This window comes from Drosophila mojavensis, unplaced genomic scaffold (genome assembly GCF_018153725.1).
Source record: "Drosophila mojavensis isolate 15081-1352.22 unplaced genomic scaffold, ASM1815372v1 contig_81, whole genome shotgun sequence".
Lineage (NCBI taxonomy): Eukaryota > Metazoa > Arthropoda > Insecta > Diptera > Drosophilidae > Drosophila > Drosophila mojavensis.
Window position 1 is genome coordinate 7,774,244 of NW_025318907.1, and position 13,605 is coordinate 7,787,848.

At 37.3% G+C, this 13,605-nt stretch overlaps 1 protein-coding gene across 2 annotated transcripts in view; it reads left to right on the plus strand.

The window, feature by feature from the left end:
• LOC6581032 (cell wall protein DAN4) overlaps positions 1-13,605 on the plus strand; it is an 81,031-nt gene that overhangs the window by 12,630 nt on the left and 54,796 nt on the right. For both annotated transcript variants that reach the window (XM_032729886.2, XM_044011210.1), the window contains one exon: positions 7,254-7,299. In XM_032729886.2, coding sequence (XP_032585777.1) covers positions 7,254-7,299 — 46 coding nt within the window. The remainder of the gene's footprint in view (positions 1-7,253; positions 7,300-13,605) is intronic.

Consider the following 13,605-nt stretch of genomic DNA (forward strand, 5'->3'; position numbering starts at 1 on the left):
CTTTAGTGCTTAGATGTCACCAAAAACCACTTGACAGCGCACAGCTCCAATGATCGGTTATTTTTAGCTATTCATTACGTGTAAATTGCGTTGTATCCATATATCATGAGGCTCGCACGTTTATCCATCCATCGACAATCAGATAGCTGCTCGATGGCCCTGCGACGATGATAGGCCGAGGGCAGAGCACACCCTGGGTTCAGTTTCAAGCCGCCCACTAGTGGGCATTACGAATCGAAAGTGCGCAGTATGAATCGAATGGTACAAACCATATCAATTTGCATTGACTGTAACTAAATGGGGGACCCGGAGTGGGTAATCGGTAATCGAATGGGCATGAGAACAGAACAGAACAGAACTGAAAGCATGTAATGCAAATGTGATTGCTATTTTTATGAGGCAACAACAACTTTGTAAGTGTAATTGTAATTGAAATTGTAATTCTAATTGTAATTGTAATTGAAATTGTAATTGTAATTACAATGTGTGGCTATGGTGCTGATATTGTGTGCGGTTATCTGATTATAACATTACTTTAGTTTAGTAGAGTGCTCAGTCCCGCTGACATAATGACAACTTTACGGACGTGTATGAATATCAATTGCATTGAAGTCATGCAGCAAATCGTGTAGACAGATTGTCCAGTGTCTTAAGAAAAAGGTTACTGCCAACCGGTTCAGCACTTCATTTGTATGCAATTCTGAGAGCAACAGCTGAAAGCAACTGCATACTGATTTGCATCAGTCTTTAAGTAGGAATATTCTATATAATAAATGTAATAGTTTCATAATAATAGCTCATAATAAATTTTTTTTTTTTTTTTTATACCCTGAACCCATTGAAAATGGGAAATCAAAAAATGAAATGTATGTAACAGGCAGAAGGAGGCGTGGCAGACCCCACAAAGTATATATATTCTTGATCAGGGCGACGAGCTGAGGCGATTTGGCCCTGTCCGTCCGTCCGTCCGTATGTATGAACGCGTCGATCTCAGAAGATATAAGAGCTAGAGACTTAAAATTCTTTTTCCTAGGTTCTTTTATCGAAAGCTAGTTATTTAATTATATCTCCTACACCTTTAAAGCTAGAGCTTGCAAATTTTATATTATATAATTTTATATTTTATATAATTTCGGTTTTTGTTGTAATTTACCCCCCACCCCTATATCCACCCCCTCACCCTCACCTTTGTAAAAGGCGTATTTCAAGTACTAGAAACGTGTGCTTTGGAATGTACATACATTTTCACCATATAATTACGCTCTGAAACTTTCATTAAGATTGTACGTCTAGAAATAAAATTATTCAACAAATAAATTCTTATAATGTTACCCACACTACAGCGCAGCCCAAGCGCAGTTAGCAGAGCGCGTTCTAGTACGTGCGTGTGTATGTATGTATTTCGAAAAGAAGTGCAGACTAATTAGAATATCAGATTAGAGGGTTCAGGGTATCTCCTAGTCGAGCAGTCTCTACTAGAGTCTTCTTACTTGTTTTTTATATGTTATTATTATATTTTATAATTTACAACTTTTGAAAAGCAAAGTCCATGAAAGTATATTTCTTTCAATATATTTTATTATTATATGTATATCTTTTTAGCTTGCAGACTGTTCTAGCTCTTTTTTTGCATGAATAATTCAGAAAATGTGTTTAATCATCTATTAGATTTTTAAATAAATTGCAAACTGAAGCAGAAGGCAGCACGAAATGTATTTCCGCATCTCGTTTGGCTTGATTCATTTCCGATTCGGTTACTTTGTCTGTCAAGGAAATTGAATATGGATATTTATATAAGAATAGATTCCAATTGGATAAGGTTGACGGGTCGTAACAATTCGTCTTACAGACCCAAGGCTGAAAGCTCTTAAAATGCCAAATAAAATTGAGTTTTTAGGTCAAAACCTGAGACTTGTCGACACTTAAGCAAAAACTAAGCTAGCTAAGCAAAAAAAACTGGCCAGAATTGCTGAACGTGGATATCTATTTAAAAGCATTGGACATTTTTGTGCGACTTTGTCTGTTGTCCTGTTTTCAATACAAAGCTCTTAGCCAATTGATTGGCCGCGACCGCCTGCTTGGCCGGCTAGCTGCATTGCTGCCTCGCGGGCTAGCATGCTTTGCCACTGGCAATTAAGAAATTCTTGGCCATAACTATCGACGCTTTATAATTTTTATCACATACATTTTTTTATCGCAAATATTACAACTTCATCAGCAATCAACAATCGACGAACAGCAGCAGCAGCAGCACCACCAGCAGCAGGAGCAGGAGCAGGAGCAGGAGCGGCAAACAGGCGAGCTGACAATTAGCCATAAAATTAGCTGCAACTCGGCTCAAGGAATGCGGTGGCCAAGGCAAATTGAAAACAATTTAAGTTATTTGCATATAAATGCAACTTAAGATGCAGGCAACAGCAGCAACATCAGCAACATCAGCAACAGCAACAACTGCAACAGCAACTGCTGCACATTGGCCATGTTTACGTGTTGGGCTTCTAGTGTGCCTAGTTCGTTCGCCACAAATTCATTAACCACATAAAATGGGCACTATGCAACACCTGTCAGAAATGATCGACGCGGAGATACCCTCTAACATTCTAAAATTCGTAATGCCAATGCATTGGCACTGCAATGTAAACCAAATTAAAAACGGTTGCTTTGTCTAAGCAGAACTCTCTTTAAAACTACTTGAGAATGGTTGACTATCAGCTATAAATGACATATACCCTGTATATACACGAGATTGAAAAGAGAAGGAAATATGAGTACAACAAGCTCTTAAATTAAAGATTATACGCATTTTGCAACAAATTAATTCTAAAGAAATAAATACATCAATTTGCACCTTGACTGGGGAAAACCCAATGTGCGATTCTCAAATAAACCAAATGAGAATTTCATTTCATCATATGATTACAATTTGATTAATGTCTGGCCTTTTAAAATATGAAGCAATTCAAATCATATCTCCATTGTGAAACCTAAATAATTATTATAGAAAGAAGTTTAAAATATATGAATTTCATTTCCCATACCCCTAGCATACAATTTACATGGTATATGAATGGCGTGTTGCTGCAGCCAATTGAGATAATGCAAAGTGCAATGACGTTTTATTAACTGAAAAATATCAACTTGGATATCGCCGACCAAATGTGCCTGGCAACACACGCTGCCCAAGCGATATATCATTTATGATCTGAGCAACGATAATTCGCAAATAAAGAACACAGAACAATATTCAAAGGAAGAGCAATGTAAGATCATTGCAGTAGAGGAGGCGCGACTTAAAAATAATTGTGAATCAAATAAATTAGTTCAATTTATAATATAAACGAAATAAACTATGTCAGATATAGACTTCTCTGATTTACTGTAACCGAAAAAAGGAAGATATAATAGCTTTATATCGTTTCAAAACAAACTAATATACTCTTTTCGCTTCGTGAAAGTGTATAAAAACAAAGCCAATAAATTTACATTTTTTAGCGATAAGAAAAAAAATTGCAAGTGGCGCCTAAAAAAATAAATAACGTAATTACACCCATATATACACATACGTATGGATATATATGTCTATGTGACTGTGGCAGTAAAAGAGAAAACAAAAAATTTCCATTGCTATAATATTTTAGCCAAAGTTCAAACTACATTTCACGCCTAATTTCATTTGACAACAAACGAGAAAAAATACATTGAAATATTTTTGCACATTTCACATGCTGGATATATAGTAAATATGTAAATATGTAAATATGTATGTATATTTATTATTTACTTTTTGTTTTGCCTTTTTGGGTCGGCAGTTGCGGGCGCTGTTGTTAATTTCCGACATAATTGCAAAGCGACAATTGAGTCAGGGGAGGGTTCGGGGCGTGGCATTGGCTGTGGGGCGACTGGTTATGACAGCAGCAGGCGGCTATGGCAACGGCAACGGCAGCTGCAAAGCGCGACTTGCCGCCGTCTGTGGAGCATTTGAATAATTTGCAATTAAACTGCAAGCTCTGAATTCAGTTGGAGCAATCAAGAGTCAAAAAAAATGGAAAAAAAAAACAGAAATACACTGCTGAGCATTTCTTTTCAAGTCGGCTGGAAGCCGTGGCGTATGCGTAATATAGCATTTGATTATTTTGAGAAACAAGTTTGCGCTGGCCTGGCCTCGAGAATGAATCGAAATGTCCGCATCCATCAGTTGTCTGCGCTTCACAGTTTTGCCGTTGTGCTTGATGAAGACAGCAGCAGCCAGAGCCAAAGCCAGAGCTAGAGCCAGAGCCAGAGCTGGAGCTGAAGCTAGAGATGGAGCCATGGACCGGTCAAAACCAACACCCAACTGTGTTTCCAATTAAACGCCGCTTTGACAAACAACGACAATGACAGCACCAACAACAACCAACCAACAACAACAACAACAACAACGTCAGTTGTATCTTTTAGATGCAACAACTTTCAGTTTGCTTTACGGTTAGCTTGTCAGCTGCAGTTGCCTCTGCCAAAGAAATTGAACTTGAATGTTTATGTGGCAGGCGCTTTAACTCGGTATGGGGGGTCTATACACTCACTCACACTCACACTCACACACACACACACACACACGCACTCAAACTTAATCACACACCTGCCTGAAATATTTAGCTGGCAGCACCTCAATTCGTTTATACAACTGTCAACATGTTGTCATTCAATTTAAGGCTGTTGATTGGCTGATTGAAAGCATTTGATTGATTGCTAGATTTACACCTGATCAATTGATTGCTCCCATCGACTTGTCAACTGCGCCAAATGCCGTTGGCAGCAAACAGTTTCTGAAAATTGCTTGTGCAGTTATTTTGCGAAATATTTACAGATTTTGCCCAGTTGATTTCGATTCGAGCTTTATATATGAAACTGGTCTAAGTATGATTGAAGCCTGAACAGATCTACAGATAGCAAACCGTGGCAAATTATGGAGCTATAGGCAAATTGATTTAAATCTAACTCTGAGTTGTTTCTAGAGTAATATACAAGTAACATTCAAGTAAGTCTTATGCCAAGTGTATAAGACTCAATATAGGGATTTTATTATTATACATTATAACAGATCAGTTTTTCCAATCACTAAAGCCATTGCTAAAGAGCTTCATTCGATATGCTTCATTACCTTCGGGTAGCACAGGCAATATCGAAGTAATAACTGATCAAGATTCTCCCTAATCTAATACTAAACTGATTTCCCATTATTGGCTCATTACGGGCAGTGGAAATTTTCCATTAGCGAATCACATTTTCATTGATTCTTTACACGATCGATGAGGCAGTCATGCATCTGCTCTTGGTTCACGTCCTGCTGTTTGCTACAACTCCATTGCAGACGGCGCTGAGTAAGTGCAACTAAATCAATATCGGAATAAAACACCGATTTCCATATCATTTCGCTTTTGAAGCCGTGGCGCTACGCAGTAAGTTCACAAACGTCAGCTACGAGCACAATACCGACTACTTTACAAGAATGAAGAGTTGGCTTACGACTGAGGGCTACCTGAATGCGGATGTCTATGTAGATCGATCTCTCCCACCGACCATGCGCACGTCCATAACTGTGCAATTCCAGATCGAGAACTCTAGGAACTACCACACTCTGTTCAACTACGATGTAGACACCTGTCAGTCAGTCAAAAGTCATACGGCGGGCAGCCTGCCCAGCCTCTGGTTTCGCAATGTGCGCAAGTACGGAAATCTATCAGCCATCTGTCCCATGAAAGCTGTAGGTGGGTCTCCATTTCAAGAGGGGACAGAATTAATGATATTCATATTCCAGGGCTACTACGATCTGCGCAACTTTCATGTGGAGGACAAGAGCATTCCTGTCTATCTGCGCCCGGGCAACTATCGCATACAAGACACGAACTACTATGGGAAAAACAATGCCAAGGCCAGGCAGCGTCGCCTCGTCTCCACTATTATCTTGCAAATGCAGTTATATTGAAGTTGTTTTCAAAGCAAATCCATATGAGCCTCGCTTCATTTAACTGAACTCTGGGCCATGTGGGTAGGGCTAACAAGTTTCCTCCGGCCAAGTTTGTTGCGGTTGCGTAAGAGTAGATCTCCTCCTCGCTTTCCTCTCTTTGACTTTCTGCTACACTATGCAAAGTCTATTATAACTTAAAACTAAAAGTTTGTTAAATATTATTATATATAAACGCCTTTTTAATTTCCGCAAAATCGAGTATATAATATATCTATTTCGCTACAGCACAACTCCGCGACACAAGCGACATACAATTCTATTCCCAGCCCCAATTCATTTTCTCATTCATCACTCAGGTCTAAAAACACTTTTTGCTACAACAACTCATCATCACTGTACGCCCAAGTAACATCCATGTCTTAAGCTACAAATTTGTGAATTTCTGTAGAGAGTGGGGGTGAGACTGAGGGAGCCCAACTTTTTCATGAAGCAGGTTGGATGCGGCTATTGGGTCAGCCATAGGATAAGAAGCTAACTTACAGTTACAAACTTGCTAACTAGTTATCTTAGATCAATTCTCTGTATCAAATATTCACACACCACATTTACCGACCCACCACATTTACCAACACTTGCCTACAATTTCGATTACATAAGAGTTCCGAGGTCTTACCGCGGCGCTTTGGCGCTGTGGTTTCCGCTGACAGGAGCAGCAGCTGAGGCTTTTGACTCCTTGTGCACTACTTCTGTCGGTCAGTGTGAAATTAATGCTCTTTGTTGTGGCAGCCTTTTAACTAATTGCATAATAAATTCCAGTGAATTTATTGTTTAGAATTTAACTGGGCGAACCGTTTAGCAAACGTCAAAACGTCGGTCAGACCAACTGGCTTAAAGTTGAGAAACGAATTTGGCTACGTGCCTGTGCTTTGTGGTCTGATGTCTTGCCATAACTGTTATTAGATGTGGGTGTTAGCGCCAGCAGCTTAAGTTATGTGCTCGACTTACCCAACAAGGCGGCAGTACTGGAGTCTGGGGGAAAACCCGTCAAAAAATCTGTTTGAAAAAAAAAAGAAAAATAATGCTAATTGAAAAAGTAGCATAAATTTCAAATTCCCAATGTAATTTCTGCTGCATTTTCATTAAAAAATCTCGTAAAAGGCAATTGTCAAGTGACATCTAAATTACAGTCCCAACAGAAACGGGAAAGTACAATTCGAAAATAAAAATAAATTGAAAACACGTTCAACTAATTTATATACCATAACTATAATTGTATACACATATTAAGCTTGTCGTTTACTTTCAGGTTACCACAGTTTACGGTCTATGCCAAGATTATTTACCTCCTGATGGTGAGTAATTCCCAAATAATAATTAATAAGCCAAGAGGCTTAAGACTCATCTGAGCTGCTAAGCTTGGGCAATTATTCCTTCAAGTTTCCTCTCAATGAGAGGTCTTGCTATAATAATTTGTCAATTCGAAAGGGAAGTTCCACTTGGTAAACAAGTACATATATATATATATATATACATATATATACAAGGAAACATATGTTTCTCTGCTCGTGTGTAATATTATCTAAATGAAGTGCGTCTACGATTCGTTACATTGTATTTGTTTGTGCAATTCGTATAGAATTCGTGTTTATTGATATTATCGCCTACTATTTGAGGAACGTAACATTTGATACTCATCTACTTAACATTCCGACGTATTTAAAAAGCTGCCAAGCTATATCAGAAGTTATGTCACTGTAAACAATTTAGTTGGAACAAAACAAACCCAACCCAACTCTACCCAGCCCCATTCCCAGTTAATGGTGATAACCCATCAAAGTTATGCCAAGTATTTTATCGATTTTATTCGACTGGCATTGCCCTAAAAAATATCAATGGAAATGAAAATACAATACGATATAAATTGACACTTGCACTGGGCAATAGCAAATATTTGCCAAATTTATCAATCACAATAAAAAGAAGCAATCACAAAAGTACCTGCTCTTGCATATACCCTGTAAACGGAATACGCTTAGCGATTCAATGGAACTTCTTTGTCATATTTATTTGGATTGATTGTTGCCTTTACCATTAGAGATAATATTCATTTCGTCGCTATGCCACTACAAGAGGTGTTTCGCATTCATAAATTAGAAATACTATTTGCCTATCAATCAAGTCTTTGGAAGCATTCTACACCATCCAAGTTCGGCGCTCTGAAACATAGAGCTTCCGAGCTCATCCGTATTGCATACCCTTTACTGAAGCAGGTTATTATAAGGAATATTTGCAAGTACAGCGGAAACTTGAAGTAAATAATTATAAAGTGCCAACAAGTGTTCGCTAATTAAATTATTCTGTTTGTGCGAAAGCTCTTTACATATTAATTTCACATACGCATTTATTTACCTTTTTTTACATTTCATTGTTTTGTTTTTTTTTTTTTTTTATTATTTCAATTTTTTTTTACAATCAATATTAAATGCGAACCCCTCGGGCCTGAGTGCTTGGCTTGTGTTTGGGCTCGTGTCTGGGGCTGTCTCCGCGTTGTTAATGTGCCGAAATAAATAACTGAGATGTCTGAAATTCCTTGGGCATGAATTTACAATATTTGTCATTCTGTTCTCTCCGTCTTCTGTTTTCTGCTGGGTGAGCCATGCGTGAAGTCTGTCCAACTCATAACTCGAATTTATTTGTTCTAAATGAGCTTTTCGCAAATTATTTATATTTATTTTCCGGTATGCGCTAGCCAGAGTCTTCGTCTCCCTCAGAGCTCTTCTTACTCCTCCCCTGCAGGCCATTTGAATTATTCAACACTTTCGAGTGTTTTGAGCACACTTGAAGTATTTGCAGCGCCCGAGGCACATTGCTGAGTGTGTGAGAAATGTTTGAACCTCTTCAGTTCAAATTGGTCAATTGTGAAAATGACTTTCACAGCTTCAAAGGGGAATGGGACAAAAGAAGAGACCAAAGACCAGAGGTCCAAGTACTGACCAAAAATAGAAAAAGTTTTGCAAACTTAATTAAGCGAAAAGCAATTTATAGTGCGCAGATGAATATGCAAATATTTTTACTACGTTTTAACGATCGAATCAGATTTTAGATAGGCTTTTAAATATTGTCACAAATGTAAAGCTAATGCCATTCTTATAGAATTTTAATCATAGTTATACCTATGAATACAAATGCAACTAATTAATTAATTCATTATAAATCATTTGAAGTTAAATGTTAACAGAAATCTTATATTCTACCTGTTCAAATCAGTCAATCAAAAGTAACGAATCTACAAATGTAGGATTTGATATAGATACATCATATATAAATATACAAATATTAATAAAAAAAAATGTTGTTTTTTAATTTAAAAGATATTTGTGTAATAACAAGTAAGAAAGCTCTAGTCGAGACTGCTCGACTACGGGATCCCCTGAACCCTTGGAGCAATAGATATTTCAATAATTTTTCGCGTCTTTCAGCTTATACAAGAAACACGCACACACACACACACACGCACGTACGCACACACAGGCATACATACACACACAGGCATACATACAAACACACGCATACAGACACACATACACACACACACGCATACATACACAAACGCATACACACACACATACACAAACACATACACACACAAGCAACCACGCATAAACACGCATGGGCTGCAGTGTGCGCTTACTATGAGAACTTAATTGTTTAATAACTTTTTTTATGGACGTACGATCTTCATGAAACTTTTAGATTATGATTATAACATGAATATGCATGTAATTGCCAAAGCACAAGTCTCTAGTATTTGAAATACGCTTTTTACAAAAGTGAGGGTGAGGGGGTGAATTTAGAGGTGGGGGGGTAAATTTTAACAAAAACCGAAATTGTATAAATTGCATATAAGCATACATTAAAAATTTGGAGACTTTAGCAATAAAGGTGTAGAAGATATAATTTTATAACTGGGTTTCGATAAGGTTTTTTATCGATAAAAAAAGATCGAGATGAGTTATCGATTTTTAATGATAAACTTGATATGCGCGCTGTAATTACGGACATTTTAAAAAAAATTTGAAGTCTCTAGCTCTTATATCTTCTGAAATCGACGCGTTCATACATACGGACAGACGGACAGACGGACAGACGGACAGACGGACAGACAGACGGACAGACGGACAGGGCCAAATCAACTCAGCTCGTCACCCTGATCAAGAATATATATACTTTGTGGGGTCTGCCACGCCTCCTTCTCCCTGTTACATACATTTCAACAAAACCATTATACCCTGATTTCCCATTGAAAATGGGTTCAGGGTATAAAAAAATAAGTATTTCGTGTGTCAAGATCATCAATAATTTTTAAGTTTACTTCCCCAGGTTGATATATATTTTCTGGGAACCCCCTAATTAGCTCATAAAAACAATAATGGTCTAAGTTAGAGAGAAAAATATATTACTTAATTTATAATAGGGTATAAACAAGTTTTACCCGATCAACTGTAGTTTATGGTCCGTTGGCCTGTTGGCCCGTTGGCCCGTTGGCGATTTACAATTTATATGTAATTTACGTCTTTTTATGACTTAGTAAATGCACATTTAGAGAGCGCGCACAACTATAAAATACAAAATCACTTTTTGTTACACGGCGCAGATAAAATATTTCATAAATAACGAATTCACTTCATTGAAAACTAGAGCCAAATCGTAAGTCACAGTTATGCAGCTACAATAAATTCAATGTCTGGTCGAGTGTCTTTGTCGAATTGAAGTGATTTCAGACGGAGGCACTGCAAAGAGGCCACGCTTCGTTTTTAATAAAGCTAATGCAAGAGGGCCTGTTATTAATGCCAAGGGGTTAATATTAGGTGTGCCTTAGGTACACAATTGAACAAATAATGGGCAATCAGGGGTTAAATTAGCAGCACTCTTAATAGCGCCAGAGTTCTAGCTGGGCCAATAGTTTCAGGATGAGTCAGCACAGTCAATTTGATGTCAAATAACAGTCAGAACAATATGGAATCTCGGGTAAGTTTTAAAGCGCCTAATTTTGATAAAAATCCTATCTGCAATGCGCATCTGAATATACTCACATGTATAGCATAATAATATATGTGATTCATAGCACTCAGAGGCACGATCCAGGTCTCCATATCTATTTTAGGGCTCTTATCTGAGTAATCATATACAAATGATATGATTCCCAATTTCACAATGCCACGCGCTTATTTAAAAAGAAAAAACTCACAGCTCTATTTCTGATAATATAAACGAGAAAACAAGAATTTTATGCTAAGCAATTATAACGATTCGTAAAACTCATGCATAAGGAATTCAAAACAGGGAATTCGGGTGGAAAATTTTATGAAATTATGCTTCTGTTTTATAACATGAAGCATTCAAAATTTAATATATTTTTTAATATATGTAGTATTTAATTTACTTTTTTTCTCCTTTTTCCAAATAATTTACAGTTTATTTTAAAATATTTAATTTTTATTTATTTAAATTCATTTACTAAAATCATTTTATTTACAGTTTTTAATATTTTTGATGCACGGAAAAATGTGAATAGCAATAATTTTAAAATGTTAGCAAAATATTTAAATAACCAAGGCTCTGCATAACAGAGCTCCAATAACATTTCTTAAAAATGCGTTTATTCCGAATTTGATGAAAATAAAAATATTCTGGGTTCATTTCGATTCATTCGATTTCTAAAAATCTTTGTAATTAATTTTTTTTACTAATGTGACTTGACGTCAAGTTTACCGAAAATTGTTTAAGATAAAGATATTAGATCGATTAGCAGTCCTAAAACAGTTGTCTACAAAGTCCGCTTGACCTTATTATTCATCAGTAGCACACCTTTTTTGCATTAGCAATTGAAACAGTTTTATTTCTACACATTCACAAGAAAATACCTTTAGTTTTAACGCTGAGCTAGCTCCTATGACTGCACAGTCCGCCAACTTGTCGCACATTCTCCAAGGAACTGAACTTTCTCACAGCGAAACTGAAGTTTGCATGGCGCATGATTGTAATGTCTGATAAAAAGTGATTTACATAGGCAAATTGCAGCGTGTGAAAGCAGCGCAATTTATGCAAATTGGGCACGCCTCAGGACCCACTCGACGCCGAAGGCTAACAGTGCCAGGGTATAGCCCAAAATTGCAATCTGGGCACCCCAGATAAGATCGCCCGACTGCATAGCATTCGGCACCCACACTTTTCCCAGGCAAATCCATTGCACACGTGCGTATACTATGACAGTTCCAGGGTATCTCTGGCTGTTCAAATTGCTCGACTCTGTTTCCGAAGTCACAGGTTGCAGATCTTGGCTATTGGCCAATGTACTGGGACAAATGGCGATTAGAAGCAGTAAAATAAATCTCTCCATTATGCTTGTCATCCACAACTTCTACTGAAGTTCTCCCAGATGGTCTCGGCGCTTTTATAGTCCTGGTTTGGCTCTACTAATTACCAATAATTAACTTGACGCCACAGTAATTGCTATAAGCTCTAACAAAAGGAGCTCGGCATAATTTCAATCTACCTATAGCGTGTGTTATAGTAAGTAATTTAATTAAATCATTAAATCATATATTCACAGCATGTTTAAAATAACCTATTTAAAATTCCAAATTTACTATATCTGGACAGCTCTAAAAAACTTGAATATCTTCACAGTCCAAACTCAAGCCATATGGCAGTATGTCTCCTCCTCTCTGGGCAAGGGCATGCAGACTCTGCTTTCATAGGTTTCTAGTGTGTTTTTATTAGCTTTTACAGTTTGTTATTAGGTGGTTGTACTTGAGGCTTTGGTATACCCGAAAATGTGTCCCACAGCCATGCTTATCAAGAAATTATTTCAAAACGCTAATTGAATTGTCAATAGATGGTGAACCATTTTGTGGTCTGGCCACGTTGCCTTTGGCAACAAGCTAAATGATACCAACAACAACAATAACAACAACAACAGCAACAACTACAACATTAACAACAACAATAGCAACAAAGATAGCTGTAGATATTAAGCACATGTACTCCCATGTATTGCCATTATAAATTCCCACTGCTATATGTTAGTGTGTCGTCGTGTATTTGACTCTTATTGCATTTGCCCAGATAAGAATTTGAGGGTTCAACGCGCATTTTGCAGAGTTGCCACACAGTTGAACTCTTCACGCAGAGATGGCACACTAATTCCGGCCAATATCGAAGTTGACAATTTGAGAATATTCTGATTCAATGATTTAAAGGAGATGCCTATATATTATACTTTTGACTTCCATTCACCCATCCATCCAGCCGTCATAACGTTTATTCCTGTGGAATAAATATATGTATGTGTTTACTTACTATTTAATTCGGCTTGTTCCATAACTAAATATATTTCCGCAAAATCAATTCCGAATTCTCAGTGTATTTACTGCTTTGATTACCTGTTTTTGCTGTTGTTTATGGCGGGCTCGCTTATAAGCCCAGTGGAGCGCCAATTTAACAATGTTTTTATTGTAAGCGGAAAGTTTTTGTTATTCAGCGTATGTGTCGCGTTTTAAAAACGTGCACAACGATAATACCCAAAAAAGTATTATATATGCACGAGTATAAAACGTGTTTTTACGATCGCCATGACGGGCATTGATAAATGAGCA